The sequence below is a fragment of the Podarcis filfolensis genome, assembly GCF_964270895.1.
Source record: "Podarcis filfolensis genome assembly, chromosome: W".
Classification (NCBI taxonomy): domain Eukaryota; kingdom Metazoa; phylum Chordata; class Lepidosauria; order Squamata; family Lacertidae; genus Podarcis; species Podarcis filfolensis.
Window position 1 is genome coordinate 6,473,051 of NC_139619.1, and position 19,227 is coordinate 6,492,277.

General features: G+C 48.5%; 1 protein-coding gene across 1 annotated transcript in view; it reads right to left on the reverse strand.

Moving 5' to 3' along the window:
• Positions 1–19,227, reverse strand: part of LOC310753702 (inositol polyphosphate 5-phosphatase OCRL-like) — a gene marked incomplete at both ends in the record, with an annotated part of 328,447 nt that overhangs the window by 262,004 nt on the left and 47,216 nt on the right. Inside the window, 7 exon segments of the mRNA XM_083595056.1 lie at positions 1,469–1,492; positions 1,872–2,075; positions 2,926–3,084; positions 4,023–4,155; positions 5,584–5,687; positions 7,480–7,533; positions 8,980–9,230. Coding sequence (XP_083451182.1) covers positions 1,469–1,492; positions 1,872–2,075; positions 2,926–3,084; positions 4,023–4,155; positions 5,584–5,687; positions 7,480–7,533; positions 8,980–9,230 — 929 coding nt within the window.

The following is a 19,227-nucleotide window of genomic DNA, read 5'->3' on the forward strand; positions in this document are numbered from 1 at the left end:
CCATTTTGCAGACCAAAAGGCATTACGCGATATTCATAGGTGCCTAAAGGAGACACTGCCCCTGACACATGTGACTCTTCCCCCCCACTACGCTCTGGTGGGGAAACTGGTCCCGATCCTCCACTGCTGCTTTGGGGTTCCCCTCTGGCTCCTTGTTTCTGGTGCGTCCCCCCTGGGACCCCCCTTGCCCTGACCATCGGAGCCCCCTTCTGGGAATCTTCTGATTCGCTGGAGAAGCTCATAGAATCTCTCGGGCCACTGTCATACTCCCCTACGCTGCCCTCGGATTCTTCCCCTTCGCTCTCCAATTCCTCTCTCCCCAGTGCTCCTGCTCCTGATTCCCTGACAGTAAGATTTATTGTTTAACAGAAAATAATACCATGTGATTCCCATTAGAGTCTAGCCACATTTTCCTAAGGTTAAAGGGCAAGAGCTAATGGGAAAAGCAGCTGGCCGGGAAAGGGGGGTGTAAACTGAAGAGGTTTCTTTTGAAGCTATTTTTACTGAGTTCCTTTTTTACTTTGCAAAGACCTTTTCTTCTAAAAAGCTGTCTATGTTAATGTATGAGATTTGTTGGCTTAAATGTAAATATGCAAAGGATTTAGAAAGTAAGAAATGTTAGATTCTTATGTTAGATTCTTATTTCATTGATGGTGTGTGAGAATGTGAACCCAAGATCTCTGTTTAGACAAAAATTTAATACCATGAGCCATATGTTTTAGCCATCTATTTTGCAATGGAGGGGAAAGGGGCAAAAGGTGATCTGGTAATTAAGGTGCCTTGTCGAGGCAAATGTAAGATATATGGCTACTTGTCTGCCATTTATGGATAGAAGGAAATATAGCTGTTTGTCTCCCATAAAAGGTAATAGGAAATGGGTGTATCTTTTATGATTGGTTCTAGCAAACAGCCAATAGGAATTTCAACCAGGCTGATTGGACAGAGGCAGCCAAAGGAGGAGCAAGGGGGCTGGGCTGAGGAAATATAAGTGCTGACCATCAGGGCTGGAGTGGGCAGAGCTTTGGTAACCATATACCACTGTGCCTATCATTTATTTGTCTGACAAATAAATTATTTTAATTTCTCTATTGCTGCGTTGAATATTTCATTCCAGCTAAGTGTTAACCAGAAGCAGGGTGCTACACCCCCAAGAGCACAAAAGCAGCAAAGTGGCATGGAAACAGCATCTCGACTCCCTCCCAGGAGCTTTGGCACCGACCTCTCAGGCCTGTGGAGAGTTGGAGCAAGGAGTTTTGCAGGGAGGCTGCTGGTTTTCAAAAGGCCTTTCAAAAGGGTTTCCGGAAGTTTAGAGGGTGTTTGCAGGCTTTTCCAATGCTGTCCCCAATATACGCAATTTCATTTAAACGCACGGTACCTCGGAACGCAACCCCCGTGTAAACAGGGCGTTGCCTGTACCTGATTTGAGCCCGCTACAAGAACATCTAGAGGATAGCAAACCAACTGTTACCTTTTCTAGGAAGCTGTCTTCTCCCTGAAATCAGAGGAGGAAGGCAAGAGCAAAAGACAACCAAGGGTGTTAATGGCACAGGCCCTGAGAAGAGAAAGAAACAGCCCGTTGGCTGAACAGTATCTGGGCAGATGGCAGGGAAATGCACACGGTTCAGTGGCCCTGCGAAAGGGCAGGTGGGAGGACCAGAACCTGGGATGACTCAGTCAAGGCAAACAAAGGGCATGAACAGCACACAGGAAGCGGATGCACAGCTACAGAAGCTGAAGCTGAATGCAGCGGAGGACCCCCGGCCCCCACATTTCTGAGTGGAAGAGCAGCTGTTTTTCAAGCAGGCAAGCAGAGTGGGAAGGGTAGACATTCAGCACATGAACCTGCCAGGTAAATCAACCCCTTTCCCTACCAGGTCAATAAGTCTGGTGACGGGAACTTCGCCAATCGGCTGCCTCATCCAGCACAAGGCTTCCAAGGAGGTCCCAAAGCAGCTTGGTAGGTAGCTCCCACTGATGGTGAGGAAATAGTCCTTGCCACGGTCAAGGTGAAGGACAAAGATAGCCTCAATCTTCTCTTCCTTGCTGACGTACACATCCAGGGAAATGTCCACCGTCTCACCTAAAACGGGAAGAGGTCAGGTAGATACACTCTTTGGCACAGCCAAGTTGGCTTGTCTGTAAATTAAAAGTGAAGACAGTGAAGAATTGAACAGAGGGACACAATGCGAGCCTGCTGGATCAGGCCAATGGCCCATCTAGTACAGCATCCTGTTCTCACAGGTGTATGGAGGAAACCTTAACTTCAAGAATTAGGAAAAGAAGCGACTCAGTTCCCACCCCCACCCCACTTTCCTCTCTAGTCCTCCAAAGCAGCAGCTGCACAGAAGATGGTGACAGGATACTGGGGGGGCAAGAGAAAGTGATCCTAACAAAAGAATATAAAAAGGGAAAGCATTTATTTGTCTCCTAAAGGATTTTTGCGCCCCCAATGTAACTTTCTTTTTTAGTTTACATTTCATTGAGTTTTTAAAAGTTTGGCTAGTTCTATATGATCCCCAAGATATTTTTGTGCCTCCACAACATAAAAATACACATTGTTTTAAAAAAGTAATTTTTTGACGGACTGCTCTCACTGGTTCCCTGCGATGCCAAAAGGTGTTTTGGGACCCTCCAGCATTGTTTGGCTTCAATTCATTTGTGTGTGTGTCTTTGTTTAAAGCTGGTCACACACACTTTTACACTTTGGGCTCAGCTGCTTTGACGTATGGCCCTTGGAGGCTTGAGCATGGGGCAATGCAGCCCACAAATGTTAAGCCTCCCCTGCTCTACCAAACTCCCAAGGTTTGATGGAGGAGGGTTGGAAAGAGGAGGAGAAAAGGGGGGATGAAAAGGAAACCAAGGCCTTCCCTAGATGACCCTTGGGGTCCCTTTCCAACTCTACAGTTCTACGATTCCAGAGAGAGACGCGCTGGGCTCCAAGTATCCCTCGCAGGGCTCAGCGCGAAGCCATGGCTTCCAATACTGGCTGTCACTGAGCTTGTGGATAAAGGAGAAGTGGAGGGTGACCTGCCCGTTGTTTGTGATCTGGAACTTCTCCTTCTGCAGCTGCCGGAACTTCACATTCTCAAACGGAAACTGCAGAGCAAAAGGGGGGGGGGGAGAGAGAGTGCTTGCCTTCAGCAGAGGCAAGGAAACGTGCTCCAGGGGGAAGTTTGTCCTTGGCCCCGGGCTCTCATTTAGGGGACTGCACATGCAACAGGTCCACGTGGGGCTCTCCAGATATTGCTGCACTTGCCACTGGCCATGTTGGCTGGGGATGATGGGAGTTGTAGTCCAGCATCTGGAGGGCACCACGCTGGCTACCCCTGGAGTCTTTGCCTGCGAGGAAGAGGAAGAGGCTGCCGCTCAGTGGAAGGGCATCTGCCTTGCATGCAAAGGTCCCAGGTTCTATCCCCAGCATCTCCAGGTAGGGCTGGGAGAGATCCCCCGGAAATCAAGACTGAGCTAGATGGGCCAAGGGCTTCTTTCCCCCCTGGTCTTTTTGCAGCAAACCCTCTTTAAGGGGTTGGAGAGGATCCTATTCGTCTTTACCTTCACCTATGGGTGGGGACTAAAGGGGGGGGTATGAGTTAAGAGCAGAAAGGCCTGATGCACCCCCCTGTTCCCAGCCCTGAAAGAGGCAAGTACTGTAACTCTGAGAGCTTCCCCAGGATGGCAGCGGCTGTGACTTCCAGAGCCAATGGGCTGAAGCCAAATGCTCCAAGCCAAGTACCACAGAAGCTCCATTGCATGAATGGAGCCAACGGTTAAGATATACAGTTCAGCCCATGTGGTCTGCCATGCCTGCAGGAGCAGCGTGTACTCAGAAGAGTGGAGAATGGAAGCCTAACAGAGCCAAAACCTGCCCACTCCTTGCACCGGAAGTCATTTGCCAAAGAGGAGCTCTGTGGAAAGGGGCCTGGTTGTTGGTCAGGGCCTGCCCAGATTCGAGGAGGTGCCACATAGCAGGCAACTAAAAACCCTGAATAGACGATAGCCCTGGCCAGGGCAGGTGTTACCCCTGTGAGGAAGAGGGAGCTGACGGGCTTGTGGTCGCTCCTTTTCAATTCCATGTGGCTTCGGTAGCTGAGCTGATTCACGCTGCCTCCTCTCCAGAGGATTGGCTCACACCATGCTGGCACACGGCACTTCCCACTGCAAGGAGACAGGAGAGACACCAGGACTGTTGGACTGGCTGAGGCAACACACAAGGCTCACACAGTCCAACTTTGGCTCCACACACGGCCTGTGATCTTGACCACGGTCAAGAGCTGGAGATGATGGGGCTTGGGAGTCCAACTTCTGAAGGGGCGGACCTTGCAGGTGTGCAGGCATTTTGCCTCATGGAGAGAGTTGTCAGGAAATCACAAGCTGCCTTCTACCAGGTCAGAATGAATTTCTGACCTCCCCCAGTTTGGATTCCTACATTGCAGGGGGTTGGACTAGATGACCCTCGTGATCCCTTCCAACCCCACAATTCATTAATTAAGTCTCCTCTGGCTGGCAGCAGCTCTCTGTGGCCCAATCCTTTTTCAGGTGGAGGTGCCTTTCAACTAGAGACTCTGCATACAAAGCATATGGCACACCACCAAATGATGATCCTTCCCCAAAGCAAGGGGCCCCGTTATTCTTGTTCAGACACTATTTTTTCAGTGATCCAACAGACCCTTTCTGGCACCTGAAATGCTGCCCAAAGGAGCCTGCCATTTTCCAGCTTCGTCACTACATGTTCCGCCTGTCCTTTTGATTTCCCCATTACCACAGCAAGAGCAATGAAACTAGCAGGCCTAGGTGGCTTCTGACAGTTGTCAAGAACCACAAGAATATGCCAAATCATGGATGGTGAGGCTCAATTGCTACTAGCCATAATGGCCACAGAACATACTCCACCAAGAGAAGCAGTATGGCTTGGAGGAGGGGAGCGTGCTGTTGCACTCAGGTCCTGTTTGTGGGCTCCCCAAGAGGCATCTCATTGGCCAATGTGAGAACAGGATGCTGGGCCAGATGGACCAATGGCCTGATCCAGCAGGGCCGCTCTCATGCTCTTATGCCCTGGCAGACTCATCTTGAGAGAGCACCAAGTCTAATTCCCAGACTTCCTTGACACAAAGAGGATTCTCATTCAGCCTGCTGCACCTTTCAAGGAACTGCAACACCGCTTATACACGCCATGAAACAGAGGATGCTGGTTATCAGGACAAATGTGGGGAAAAGGAGCCAAAACATTTCCAGAGCAGGGATGGCTTGAGGAAGACAACATATCACAGCCTTGCATTTCACAACTCGCCTAGCAGCCTTTGGCAACCCGGAATTCCATGCAAGCAAAGTGAGCAGGTGAAGGAGAGCTGGATCTCTCTCTTCCTCCGTGGCTTGGTGTCCATTCTGGCTGTAGAGGAAAGGAAATCCGTCCATCCCTCAACTCTAGCCCTCCTCCAACAGCTTGCTTAGCAGAAAGCCATTTGTTACTAGCCTGCTCAGGAGGATGGAAAGGCAGGACACTACTAGCATCTCAGCAAACTAGGAAAAACAAACAAGCCTTGCAGAAGAATGATTGAGAGGACTTACTCACAAAGGCTCAACTATCAAGCAGGATCTGTTTTAGAGTCAAATTTGTACGTCGGGATGAACTTGATCTCTCCCTCTGTGAAATCAGCAAAAGCTGTCTTTTGGGTACGCTGAATGTTTAGCTAAAGCCAAAAAGAAATCGCTTATCAGCAGAGAAGCAAAAGACCCCCTGTTGCCTGACAATGGAGTCTATTAACAGCCACTGTTGTGCTGGAAGACCAAGGTGAAGTACTAGTAGGTTAAAGTTAAAGTTAAAGGTAAAGGGACCCCTGACCATTAGGTCCAGTCGTGACCGACTCTGGGGTTGTGGCACCCATCTCGCTTTATTGGCCGAGGGAGCCGGCATACAGCTTCCGGGTCATGTGGCCAGCATGACTAAGCCGCTTCTGGTGAACCAGAGCAGCACACAGAAACGGCATTTACCTTCCTGCCGGAGCGGTACCTATTGATCTACTTGCACTTTGATGTGCTTTCGAACCGCTAGGTTGGCAGGAGCAGGGACCGAGCAACGGGAGCTCACTCCGTCGCGGGGATTCGAACCGCCAACCTTCTGATCGTCAAGCCTTAGGCTCTGTGGTTTAACCCACAGCGCCACCCGCGTCCCTACTAGTAGGTTAGCCAGGTGGAAAAAAAGCGGTATACCTGCTGAAATCCTATCTTATACACAATTCTTAAAGGTACAGGATGCTTGTGCATTTTTGCCCTATGTCATGTTAAATTACTTTGCTGCATCACACGACAGGAAAATCCTCTAACTCAGGAGTAGCAGACACGTGGCCCTCACAATGCTGCAGAACTACAATTCCCATCATCCCTGATTACTGGCCATGATGGTTGGAGCCAACAGGAACTGCAGCTCAGTAACATCTGGCAGACCACAGGTTAGCCATACCTACAATATGCAATGTTATATGTACCAATAATCCATACAAACTGTTAACAACCACCAGAATACACCCCAACACTAGGAGCAACTGCAAAACCATCCTTTTGCATCCTTTAAAGCCCTAAATGGCCTCAGCCCTGAAAGAGTGTCTCCATCCCCATTGTTCAGCCCAGGCATCAGGGTCCAGCACCGAGGGCCTTCTGGCGGTTTCCTCACTGTGAGAAGCGAAGTTACAGGGAACCAGGCAGAGGGCCTTCTGAGTAGTGGCACCTGCCCTGTGGGAAACCCTCTCGTCAGATGTCAAGGAGATAAGTAACTATACAGCCTTTAGGGACGTTTTTAATGTTTTATGATAGTTTTGCATATGTTGGAAGTCTGAGGCTGCCCCCCTTGCCTTCCTTGCAGCATCCTTCTCAAAGAGCTAAGGCATGACTACGCTCACAGAGTTTAAATCCACCGTAAGGTGCAGCAATCAGGCCTCTGTTTCAACACAAAATACCAATGATCCTTATGCCAAGTGGGAGAAAGGTCGTCAACATGATGAACACACAAACCTTGGAGAGAAAAATGTAAAACAAAAAGCACCAGCAATTTAATTGGACTTAATGGAAGCCTCTGCTGATAAGAACATGTGAGCAACACAGATTTTCCAGACAGATGCAAAACCTAGAGCAGGAAAACTTAGACCTTTAGATATTGCTGGACAGCAGCTATGCTGGGGCTGATGGGAGTCCAACAACATCTGGAGCGTGTGCTGAGCTAGGAAAGCCCTCTAACTGGGAAACTACAGTCCTACTTATTCCAAGGCAACCCTCCAACTTAATTGGGACTTGCTTCTAATTCAGGTTGCACAAACCTGCAACCTTAAAAAGCATTTGTAGAAGTCGCAGTCATCCTATGTTATAGCTACACTTTGCTCCTAACTGCCTGAAAGTGGTTTCTCTAGCCTAGGCTGGGGTATCCCAGACAAAGGAAATAAACAGGGCAAAATCCTAAACCACCACATATAACACAAAGATGTCTCTCACCTGGTCGTAGGTCAGAAGTCTCTGAAGCTGATTTTTAGTGATCAGATGACAATGCTGGAAAAAAGCGAAGCAACCACAGCTACAGGCTAGCTCATGGGGTTGGGGGGCGGGGGGCAGCCTGCTGCCACTTCCTGCAATATGTAGTAAGACTGATAACTAGGATTGGGCAGTATGATCATATTAGGCTAGTGCTCTGTGAACTAGACTGGCTCTTGAGCTGCTTCCAGGCCCAATTCAGAGCATCCCATTTGGCCTTTCAAGTGTTTCAAGGTTTGGGAAAAGGGTACCAAAAGAAGGCCCACTTATGTTTGCACTGCCTCTCCACTGACTAGAATCTTTAGCAGGGGCAGCCCTTTCCCAGGGAACTCCTGCTCTTTCAAGTATGGCAGGGCCTTTTCAGTCATGGCACCCTACCTTTCAGAATAATCTCCCAAAGAGGTTCACCTGGCCCCTGCTTTGATGTCCTTTCAGCAAAGACTTTTAGAATTTCCCCTGGTTCTTGAATTCATGGGCAGGGCTCTTGTGGCCCTCCAAACCCTGTGGTAGTACACAGGAACATAGGAAGCTACCTTATATTGAGGCAGACCATTGACCCATCAAGCTCAGGACTGACTACATGGACTGGCAGCAGCTTTCAGGCAGAGATCATGCCCAGCCCGATCTGCACACACTGGTGACTGAGCCGGGAACCTTCTCCATGCAAAATGGCCGCTCTGCTTTTGCGTTACTGCCCTTAACAAACTGCAACTCCCACCCCGATCACTGGAGAAGTTGCCCACATTTGCTATAATCTAATCTAATACATCTCTGCCACTCGGTTTATCTTGCTCTCTACTGGCTGCTCTAGTAGAAACCTTAGTGGTGCAGCTGCAGCAGCAGCGATCGCCGACACTGCACCCTCCTGGTGTTGCTGAAGTGGAACTCTCATGAGCCCCAGTCAGCAAGGCCAATTCTTAGCAATTATGGGAATTTTGGTCTATCAACATTTGGAGAGCACTATGCTGCCTGCCATAAAGAAGGCTGATCACCGAAGAATTGATGCTTTTGAATTCTGGTGCTGGAGGAGACTCTTGAGAGTCCCATGGACTGCAAGAAGATCAAACCTATCCATTCTGAAGGAAATCAGCCCTGAGTGCTCACTGGAAGGACAGATCGTGAAGCTGAGGCTCCAAGACTTTGGCCACCTCATGAGAAGAGAAGACTCCCTGGAAAAGACTCTGATGTTGGGAAAGATGGAGGGCACAAGGAGAAGGGGACGACAGAGGATGAGATGGTGGGACAGTGTTCTCGAAGCTACCAGCATGAGTTTGACCAAACTGCGGGAGGCAGTGGAAGACAGGAGGGCCTGGCGTGCTCTGGTCCAGGGGGTCATGAAGAGGCGGACACGACTAAACGACTAAACAACAACAAATGCTGCCTACCCTGAGCTACACACAGGCAGGAAAGTTACAGAAACGTGACTCAATTTGCTTCTCCAGATAGCGGAGACCAACAAGTTACATCAGCCAAGGCTCTCTCCCTCCAAGCCCTCGAAACGCACTCGTGTTTCATGATTGTCAGCCGCGGCAGACCCTGGTCAGGGGGCAGGAAGCTCATCTGGGCACAGATATCCTTGTAATCCTGGTTTCGGCGCCCAAAGTCTTCCACGTGGGCAGCAAGGTGGGAATTGATGATGCAGAAGCTGGTATTGTTGCAGACAAGCCTCACGGCCACACACCCCTTGTTACCCTGCAGGGGCGGAGCAAAGATGGCTGTTAGTGAGCAAGCAGGAAAGAGGGGGAAACTGGTTGGCAGAGATTAGAAAAACAGATAGACAGACAAAAAGATAGACGGGGGGAATTCCGCTGTCAGAGTCTACTCCCCATCTTCCCCATGATGCCTGTGCCCACTGTCTCTCTCATCACTTCCTTGATGCGGCTGAGCTGGTTCTTCCTGACAAAGATGAGCACCAGCTGCACCTAGAAGATGCAAGGTACTGGGATGTCTACCAGCTCTGTTCATTGCTTGCTGTCCTGGGCCGGCTGGATGCAGATAGGAGTGGCAGGTGGCACCAACTGGGGATCCCCCAAGGGAAGAAGGCTCAGAGCCAGGGAACTGGTGGGGGGTCGTCCGAGGGAGAAGAGGGAGCAGACTGTGAGCAAGAGGAGGTGTTGGAAACTGAAGAGGCAGGAGGGCAGGAAGATTCTGTGGCAAACAGCAGTCCAGAATCCGAGGCAGAAGTGGAGGCTGGAGGCGGGGGTCAAGAGGCAGAGATCAGGCAGGCTGCTGAAGAAGCCAGGGGGTCTCCCCATCCTGCTGTGATCAGCTCCCCTCCCTGCTGGTCTCCCAGAACACAGAGAAATTAAGAGGAGGGAGCAAAGACAGGCAAGGTGTCAGAGTCTCAGGTTGCTTGGGAAGGACCAGGGGGAGGAGGAGACTTCAGAGAGTGGTGGGAGGGTAGCAACCTTCAGCCTTCACAACTACCTCACTGGGGCAAGACCTGTTGGGAAAGGTTTCTGTGATCACGAGGCCTGCACGGTTTGGGTTTCTTTGAATAAAGAATGTTGGCTTCTTTTGAATAAAACACCACTGACACCAGGTGTTTTTTCTTGCTGAACTCCTCCTCCTCCTCCTCCTCCTCCTCCTCCTCCTCCTCCTCCTCCTCCTCACTCCAGCTCCTGACAGCTGTCTGGCTGCTGAAGAAATGGGTGGGGTTGGACTTACTTTCTTGTACTTGGATTTGGAACGCAAATCCTTTTCCAATGGTGTAATCTGGGGAACCGGGTTCACGTCTCCGCTCCTCCACATGCAGCTGCTGGGTGACCTTGGGCCAATCACACTTCTTTGAAGTCTCTCAGCCCCACTCACCTCAAAGAGTGTTTGTTGTGGGGGAGGAAGGGAAAGGAGATTGTTAGCCGCTTTGAGACTCCTGAAGGGGAGTGAAAGACGGGATATCAAATACAAACTCTTCTTCTTCCACAGCTGTCAGCCACTCTTGCTCCTTTGTCGAGTCCAAGTAGAAGAAAGCCTCTGTGCTCAGGTCCAGCTCCTGGAACTGAATGCCCAAGTGCCAAAGAGAAGGATGTGGAACTGCAGGAATAGGACTCCAATCGGAACAGACGTGCTGGTTAAATATGCAAAGGCAACAGGAGTGTGCAAGGGCAGGCAAGATCAGGACCAAGAACAAACAAGTAATACGAGCCACTTCTTCCTCAGCTTAGCTATTCGGGGCCCCAAAGGAGCTTTGCTAATGAAAGAAAAAAAGCTTTTTCCTTGTATTTTTTAAGATGTGCCAGCCAGCCTGATATCTAAGCACTATCCCAGTAGCCACAGGCAACCAGAAATTCTTTGAAGGCAAGTGAATTGGTTGGTCTCTCCCTTCTTCCTTCACCTGGCAACCTGGTTTCCAGGCTGGCTTTCCGGGAGCAGAAAACCACCTCTCAGATCTGCTGTGCCAAGCTTGTTTGCTAGAAGATTACCCCGTAACACCCTTGTCCTCTTTGCAAACCTCCTAAATGGCTAGCCTTCTGTGTTTCCATGCTGGCCATGAAGGAATGGGCATTCCCCACTCTGAAAACAGCACAGAAATGCTGTCTAGTAAAGGGGTAAAAAGAGCAAGCTAAACAGCCTCTGTAAAACAGATTGTTTCTATTCATGACAGTAGGAGGGCAGTTATCTGCAAGACTGTATTCAGTACTGTTCGTGCCTGCAAAGCTTTCGGGACAGACATACTCCAACCCTTCCAACCAGTGCCCCCTAACTTCCAGCTGAAACCAGGTACCTTTTTCATACCACAAATGTTCTTCAGTGGTGAACCATGGCATCTCAAATTCCAGGGGAGCCCTGTACGATGCCAAAATTCAGTGCCCCACGCCTCTCAACGTCTATTCAACATCATAGTTGCGGTGTCCCCTGTGGGGCCCGCAAGGCTTCACGCCAGTGTGACCAAACCAGTTGCACTCCCCTAAATCCATCTAAATGTTATGGGGGGGGGGGGAATTGTCCCACTTAAGTTGCACTTTATAGCTCAAGAGGGCCCCTCTGGCTGATAATAATATAGTAGCACAGGGGACGCATCACAGAACAACTTGCAAAGCAAAATGACATGTAATTGGTCCACCACAATTGCAAGATTATTGCATCCTTCAGGAATGGTGTGTCCAGCTCCATCTGAGTCATCATCCAGGCACGCTGTGGAGCTGCATGGATGAGAGATGGGCATCTTCGGCCAGTCAGGGGTGAAGAGCTGGCAAGATCCCCTGTACTGAGCAGAAAAGCAAACTCTTTGGCCTCCGAGATCTCTCCCAACTCTCAGCAGCCCTCACTGTGAGCCATACTAGAGGAATTTTGTCCTGCTTTTGCTGAGCTACAACACAGGAGCGCACCCCCAGGGGGCCATGATGTGGGAACCCTGGCAAAGCATTGCAGAGCAACTGAGAAAGCAGAATGATGTTTGCGTGGACAGTCCATTAGAAAGCTGCACTATTATTGCATCGATAGCACATTGCAGAATACGGCCCCCCTACAGGCAAAAACATCCGTCTGGAGGCACAGTAGCTTTCATTTCGGAGGTTATGGTTTTACATCTTCCTATTTATTTATTTATTTATTCAAAATTATTGATTTATTTCATAAAATTTATACACACCAGATTGTAAGAAACATCAAAGCCGTTTACAGAAAGATAAAACCATAAAATCAGGAAAAACCTACAGTACATTAAACGCTGAAGAAGTGAATACCAGAATAGATCAGAACTCACTCCCAAGGTAAGGGGAAGAGACATGGCTAAGATGGCAGGACAGCTTACTCTATCCCAGTAGCCACAGGCAACCAGAAATTCTTTGAAGGCAAGTGAGTTGGTTGATGTCTTCATTCTTCCTTCACCTGGCAACCTGGTTTCCAGGCTGGCTTTCCCGGAGCAGAAAACCACCTCTCAGATCTGCTGTGCCAAGCTTGTTTGCTAGAAGATTACCCCGTAACATCCTTGCCCTCTTTGCAAATCTCCTAAATGGCTAACCTTCTGTGTTTCCATGCTGGCCATGAAGGAATGGGCATTCCCCACTCTGAAAACAGCACAGAAATACAGCCTTTCTAGTAAAGGGGTAAAAAGAGCAAGCTAAACAGCCTCTGTAAAACAGTAGCATCTGAAGCTGCTAACCACATACTGATAAACATATCATAAAAGCAGACATGAAAAACAAATGGCCACTGGGTACTACTAACAGTCTGTCCATTCCATCTAGTCCATCAACCTGGTAATCTTATGTCCGAGGCTCTTAAGTCCTTTCCATGTCCCTTCTGCAGATCTTCTTCTTGTTTATACCTGCACTTTACCTTGTCTTTTGTTGGTCTCTTTCTTAGTTTCTTTCCTTTCTCATTGAGGAGTAGGTCTCGGGGAGACTCCAAGCCGAAAATATCTCCATCTCCCCTCAGCAGATCAGCCCATTCCCCACAGTCCCATTCCCCACAGTCAGCAGTGTAGTCCAGAAAGTATTTAAAAGCATGTTTCAAAGTCCCTCCAAAATTAAGAGCCCCCACAACTCCAGACCCCCCCCCCCCCCGGCCCACTCCAGATTCAATCTTCAAGAACAGTGGCTTATGCTCCTGCAGGGCCTCTGGTCTCTCCATTGTGTTACTTGAGGTTCGACAGCAACCTCCTCCATTGTCTTCTGCATTTGCACTTGCCCTGTCAAAACAGGTTCCTGGGTTGGTTCCTGAATGGTTTCTATATAAGTATTCGCTGTTTGTCCAAAGTTTTTGACTGCAACAGTCATCAAATCCATCTTCTCATGCATCTGGTCCAACAAAGCACTTGTCTTGCAAAAAGCAAGCACCAAAACTTCTTCTAAACACATTTTTATTCAAGGTCAGAGTCTGATCCCACGATCCTAATCTCCACAGCTGTGAAATCCCCAGATCGACTCCAGCAACAATTTAACAAGCTCCCTCTAGAGGAGGCAATTTCTATTTGTATCCATCTTTTGAAAGCAGGTCCAACAAAAGAAAATTACTTTCATTTTTCAATTTTTTTGTTTCTTTAAGATGCAAAAGGCAACATTGGAAGCAATTTGTTTCTCTTCATTAGCTATCTGTCAAAAAACGTTCCATTCACAGTCAATGAACTTCCCAAAAAATTTCTGTCTCTGACACCCCGTTCCCAGGTTTGAGACGGTGGAAATTTATCTTTCTTAACTCTCTCTCCTGCAGTCTTGAACAATCAAAATCCCCCCTCTTTTCTCCTGCTTCCAAGAGGGGTTTTGGTGGTTAAAACCGAAGGAAATTTAGACCTTTATATACGACTTTCCAGGCTTTAGCTTGCACAATTTTTGATTTAGTCTATTTACAAAAGCGGAAGGCGGACTTCCTGTTTAGAACCTTCCCGCTTCAGTGCCAAATTAAAATGTTTCTTAATCCAATTTTCCGTTCTACAAATGGGTACTTGTTTAGAGTCCAATTGTCCACAGGAAAAAGTCAGCGCTCTCCGGCAACGACTGTGCGGCTTCACTCCGTAAAAATAGCGGTCGATTCAAAACACCGCGCCGCTCACCCCACGTCGCATCGGATCCCCGAAAAAGGGGTTTCCCTGCGAGTAGGGGAGGCGCTCCTGGTGTCAGCCGAATCCCACGTTCCCAGGCTTCCTCCACCTGGGATTTTTAAAGGGTCTCTGGCTTTGCTGCGGCGGCAAGACCCGATTTTCGCGGAGCGGGTTCCTCTCGGTCAGAGGAACTCCGCCATTGCCGATGGCGCTAACCCGGAAGTCCTCAGGTCAGGGGTCCCTTTACCTTGACCTTACTACTAACAGTACGAGGAAATAACCAAAGCAAAAACTCAAAAACCTTGTGTGAAGTAGTAAGCTTAGCATTATAAGGATGACCCACACCAAGTGTTGGGGGGGGGTCACACCTCCCTGTCCTCCAGCACAGCTTTTAGGAGGAGTTCCAAAGGTTTTGCTTCAGTTTTGGATTAACTGCATCTTGTCACAATGTCTGAAGCTGCACAATCCGCTTCATTTGAACCATGGCTCATTGAAACAAGCCAACTTCCAATCGTGGGTTTACAAAGCTGGTAAAATGAACCACCATAGGATCTGGACACACCAAACTGTGGTTAATTTAAAATCCAAGTGGAAGCTTCCCAATAGGCTTGGGGTGGGGGAGAGGTGTGCAAACCTGGAGGAGAGGCTGCCGTCCTGCTCATAATATGAAGCCACGGTTCAGTATGTGGCACCAAGGAAAACTGCCCACCACAACTAATACTTTCCATTACCCACCCATGTGGCCTGAGTGAACAGGACAGACTTTGCCTGGCACCCAACAATAAAGCTGTCATGTAGATGTCGCTTTCTCCAGCCCCAACTCTGATACAGGTTCCACTGGTCTTTGCATGGTGTTTGCACTTTTGCATGATCTGACCTGAAATTCTGGGTGTTGACATATTCCTTCTCTCTCTTGGCGAGGACGTGCTTGATGAGTCCCTCTCTCTGTCCGGACTGCGTATGTGCGGAAGGCACAAAGAGCTTGCGCATAGTGTGGGTCATTGGGGTTGCTTCTTGCTCATGCTCTCCTTGTCACGGATACGCCTCAGGGAGATGAGAACAGAACTCAAGTAGTCCTTAAAAGCAATGAGGCGGGAGGGCACAGTACACCTCTAAGGCAACTTACAGCCTGCTTGGTGGCAGCGGTGGGGGTGGAGGCCCTCAGCGGGCACTCATTTGCTGATTCTGCAGGTTTCTTTCCTTCTCCATGAAGTTATCCTCGAATCCCATAATTCCCAAGAGAGGAAAAGACTTCTGAGGTTAGAGAGGCTTCAGAACCGTTTGGGGAAGTTTCGGGAAAGGAACTTAGAAAATACTTAACTGCAGGAAAATGTTCCTGCCTCCCCACAGCACCACATTTGTCGGACAATTGCCTCTCAGCTTATCCACATTTAGGAAGGATTGTGGAGGCAACAGGTCCTCCCCTCAAGGCCTTTTCCTCTAAAGGAGGTAGACTGGTCTTCTCCAATCCTCTGGCCACTGCTGAGTTTTCCAAACTTACTGGCATATTTCGTGTAACACCTTAACAACATCATCTTTAACAAAATTTAATAGTTCAGCTGGAATATCATCACTTCCACTGGCCTTGTTATTAGCAGTGCTTTCTAAGGCCCATTTGACTTTGCTCTCCAGGATGTCAGGCTCAAGGTCAGCAAGCACACTACCTGGGGTGTATGAGACATCCATATCTTTCTGGTATAATCCCTCTGTGTATACTTGCCACCTCTTCTTGATGTCTTCTGCTTCTGTTAGGTTCTTTCCACCTTTGTCCTTTATTATGGTAATCTTTGTATGAAATGTTCCTTTCATAGCTCCAGTTTTCTTGAACAGATCTCTGGTTCTTCCCATTCTGTTGTTTTCCTCTATTTCTTTGCATTGCTCGTTTAAGATGGCCCTCTTGTCTCTCCTTGCTATTTTTTGGAAATCTGCATTCAATTTCCTGTATCTTTCACTATCTCCCTCGCATTTTGCTTGCCTTCTCCAAGTCCACCTTTCCTTTTGAAGCAAAATGTCATTGAAATAGGGGAGAAATGCCCTGCATGAAGTCTTGGGTTTGCAATTTGGGGAGAGGGAAGACTGTCTTCGGCGCTGGGGAGCGGGCAGGCTGGTGAGGCCCCCTAGATCTAGAGGCCCTAGGCTTCTGCCTACTTAGCCTATACATAAATCCGGCCCTGCCTATGTCACAGTGACCACAGGCCCATCGATCACGTGCAAGGCATTCTGCGTGTTTGGAAGGAGCCTCCTGTTTTGGGCCAGGTGGAAGAGTGACTCCGCCAGATGGTTGAAAGGGGAGGAATGCCCATCCTCATGTGCTGCAGCAGAAGACTGGGTGGTGGGGTCGAAGCTGATCCCGGGGAACACGTGAGGAGTCAAGGCTTCCCGCATGAAGGCCTCGCTTCCCCTAGAAGTCCCTTCCTCCTGGTCTGTGTTCGCTTTCTTCTTCAGGTACAGAGCCAGCATGTTCTGGATGGTGCACCTGCTTTCGGGGGAGAGCTTGTCGAACTGGTCCACACTAGAAGAATAGCCATGAGACGGGTGAGACTCCTGCAAGGCGTCCCCAAAGTCAGGGGAACATAAGCGCATTTGAAGAGCCTTGCTGGGTCAGGCCAAGGCCCATTCAGTCCGATATCCTGTTGGCATATTGGTTCCTTCCAGATGCCCGGTTTTGTCGATTCATGATTGTTTCTATTCATGACAGTAGGACGGCAGTTATCTGCAAAACTGTATTCAGTACTGTTCGTGCCTGCAAAGCTTTCGGGACAGACATACTCCGACACTTCCAACCAGTGCCCCCTAACTTCCAGCTGAAACCAGGTACCTTTTTCATACCACAAATGTGTTGGGATACTGCCAGGGAGACAAAGTCCATCATGACTCCACAAGCCGTCTCCGGACGTCCATCGACCTCCCGTAGAAATGCAGTATCAATCAATTAGCAACATGAGCTCCAGAAATAGCTTGCCACATTCCAGAGCTGATGCACGCTCTATCAGCAGATAATGCACAGCGAAAGATGCACTCAGGAGAGCATTATTTACAAGTTTATTCAGCGTTGGTCAGAACAAAGAAAAAACATGACTGCCTGCTTCAGTGTCTCAGGCACAGAGAGAGAAACGAAAGCAAAGACACAACAGAAACATCCTGTGAACAGGAAATACGCAGGCTGTGACGCAAACATCCTGCTCCCTTTTAAGGTGGAACGGAAATATCCTAACATCCTCCCCCTTTCCGTGTAACCTGTAGTACCTGTTGTTCAACCTAATTGCAACCTCTGTACATAAACCTTAAGTTGTTCTGTGTTAACAACCTTAGACAACAGATCAGCAGGAATTTCATTTCCTGCCATGTAGGACACCTGAATGAGTCCTTTCTGAATACACTCTCTTGCACGATGTAGCTTAATCTGCAAGTACTTGGTTCTTTGCTTGCAACTCTCTGAGTTCAGCAAAGCCAAACAGGATCTATTGTCTTGATACACTTGTATAGGACATTTCACAGAAACTCTGATGTCCTTAAACAGTTGCATCAACCATTCACAATCCATGAGTGAAAATGACAGAGCATTGAGTTCTGCTTCACAGGAACTTAGGCTTACTTTCGTCTGCTTTTTGCACAGCCAGTCAAACAGACAGTGGTTGTACATGTAGCATACTCCAGAAGTGCTTGTACCATCCGTGGTGTCACTTCCAAAACTAGCATCTGCAAAGATTTCAAGACCTCCAGTCTTCTGACTGGTGAACCTCAGCCTGTAGTGCAAAGTCCCTTTCAAATAGCGGGCTATGCGCTTCAGAGCTTTCCAATCCTGAACAGTAGGATTATTAGCATGTCTGCTAAGCAGGTTAGTGCTTACAGCTATGTCAGGTCTTGAACATCTAGCAATGAAATTCAGCTTGCCTAGAATGCATCTGTACAGCGTAGTGTCAGAAAACGCTTCAGCAGTACTATCTACCTGGTAACCTGTCACCATCGGTGTGTCTGCTGGGTTTGCATCAACCAAATTCAACCTGGTTAATACATCAGCAATTTTCTGTGTTTGGTGTACCAGAAAATTACCTGCTTGGTCCCTCTCCACCTGCAGAGAAAGATAGTTGGATACCTCACCAAGATCCTTCATGTCAAAGTGCTCCTTCAGCTGAGCTAGGGTGCTTTGGTAAAAAGCCTGATTCTTCCAAAACATCAGAAGATCATCAACAAAACATAAACAATACAGTTTGTTTTGCCCCTCCTCCTTGACAAACACACACGGATCAGCCTTGCCCTGGTGAAAACCTAGAGAAAGCAATGTCTCAGTGAGTTTTGTGTTCCAACACCTGGCACTCTGCTTGAGACCATATAAGGATTTCCGCAGTTTACAGACCATTCCCTTCTGTATCTGCATCCCATCAGGTGGAAGCATAAACAGCTCCTCCCCCAAAACCCCGTACAAAAAAGCTGTATTAATGTCATGATGGGAAACATGCCGTTTCTCCTCTGCAGCAATCTTGAGCATCAGCCAAATGCTCTCATACTTGACGGTGGGTGAGTAGGTCTCGTGGTAATCCTGTCCTGGTACCTGTGAAAAACCTCTGGCAACCAATCTGGCTTTGTGTTTGACAACTTTGCCATCCTGGTCTGTCTTGGCCTTGAAGACCCATTTGCTGCCAACCAGTCTCATTCCTGGGACTACCGGTACCAGTTCCCAAGTTTGGTTCCTATTCAAGGAATCAACTTCAGCCTTCATGGCATTAAGCCAAGGCTCAGCATCTTTAGAGGTTAACTCCTGAACCTCTTTGAAGCTTGAAGGTTCCCACACCTTCTCTGAGCTACTAAGAACAGCAGTTGCCGTCTTAGCAAACTCATCAGCAAATCTCTTTGGAGGTCTGCCTTTGGTCGCCCTTTCAGATCTGCGTACTAGACGCAAGTCTTCTGGACTCATCTCCTCCTTCTTAGGAGAAAAGTGACCAATGGTGAACAGTGGTTCTTCCAGTTCATTGTCAGACGCATCAGATGGTCTGACTGAGGCCTTTGCGCTCTTGTAGTCTGCTGTGTCATCACTGTCACTGACACCAGCAGCAGCGCCGCCCACTGAACTGGAATCCGAACTCTGATCATCATCATCATCCTCATCCTCAGCTTTCTCAACATTATCTGCCTTTTTCACATCACCTTCATCCTCCTCTGGGTAACTCTGGAAAATTCCCACATTTCCCCCCCACTTAGGATTGTACTCAACACTCTTTGTGAACTTAACG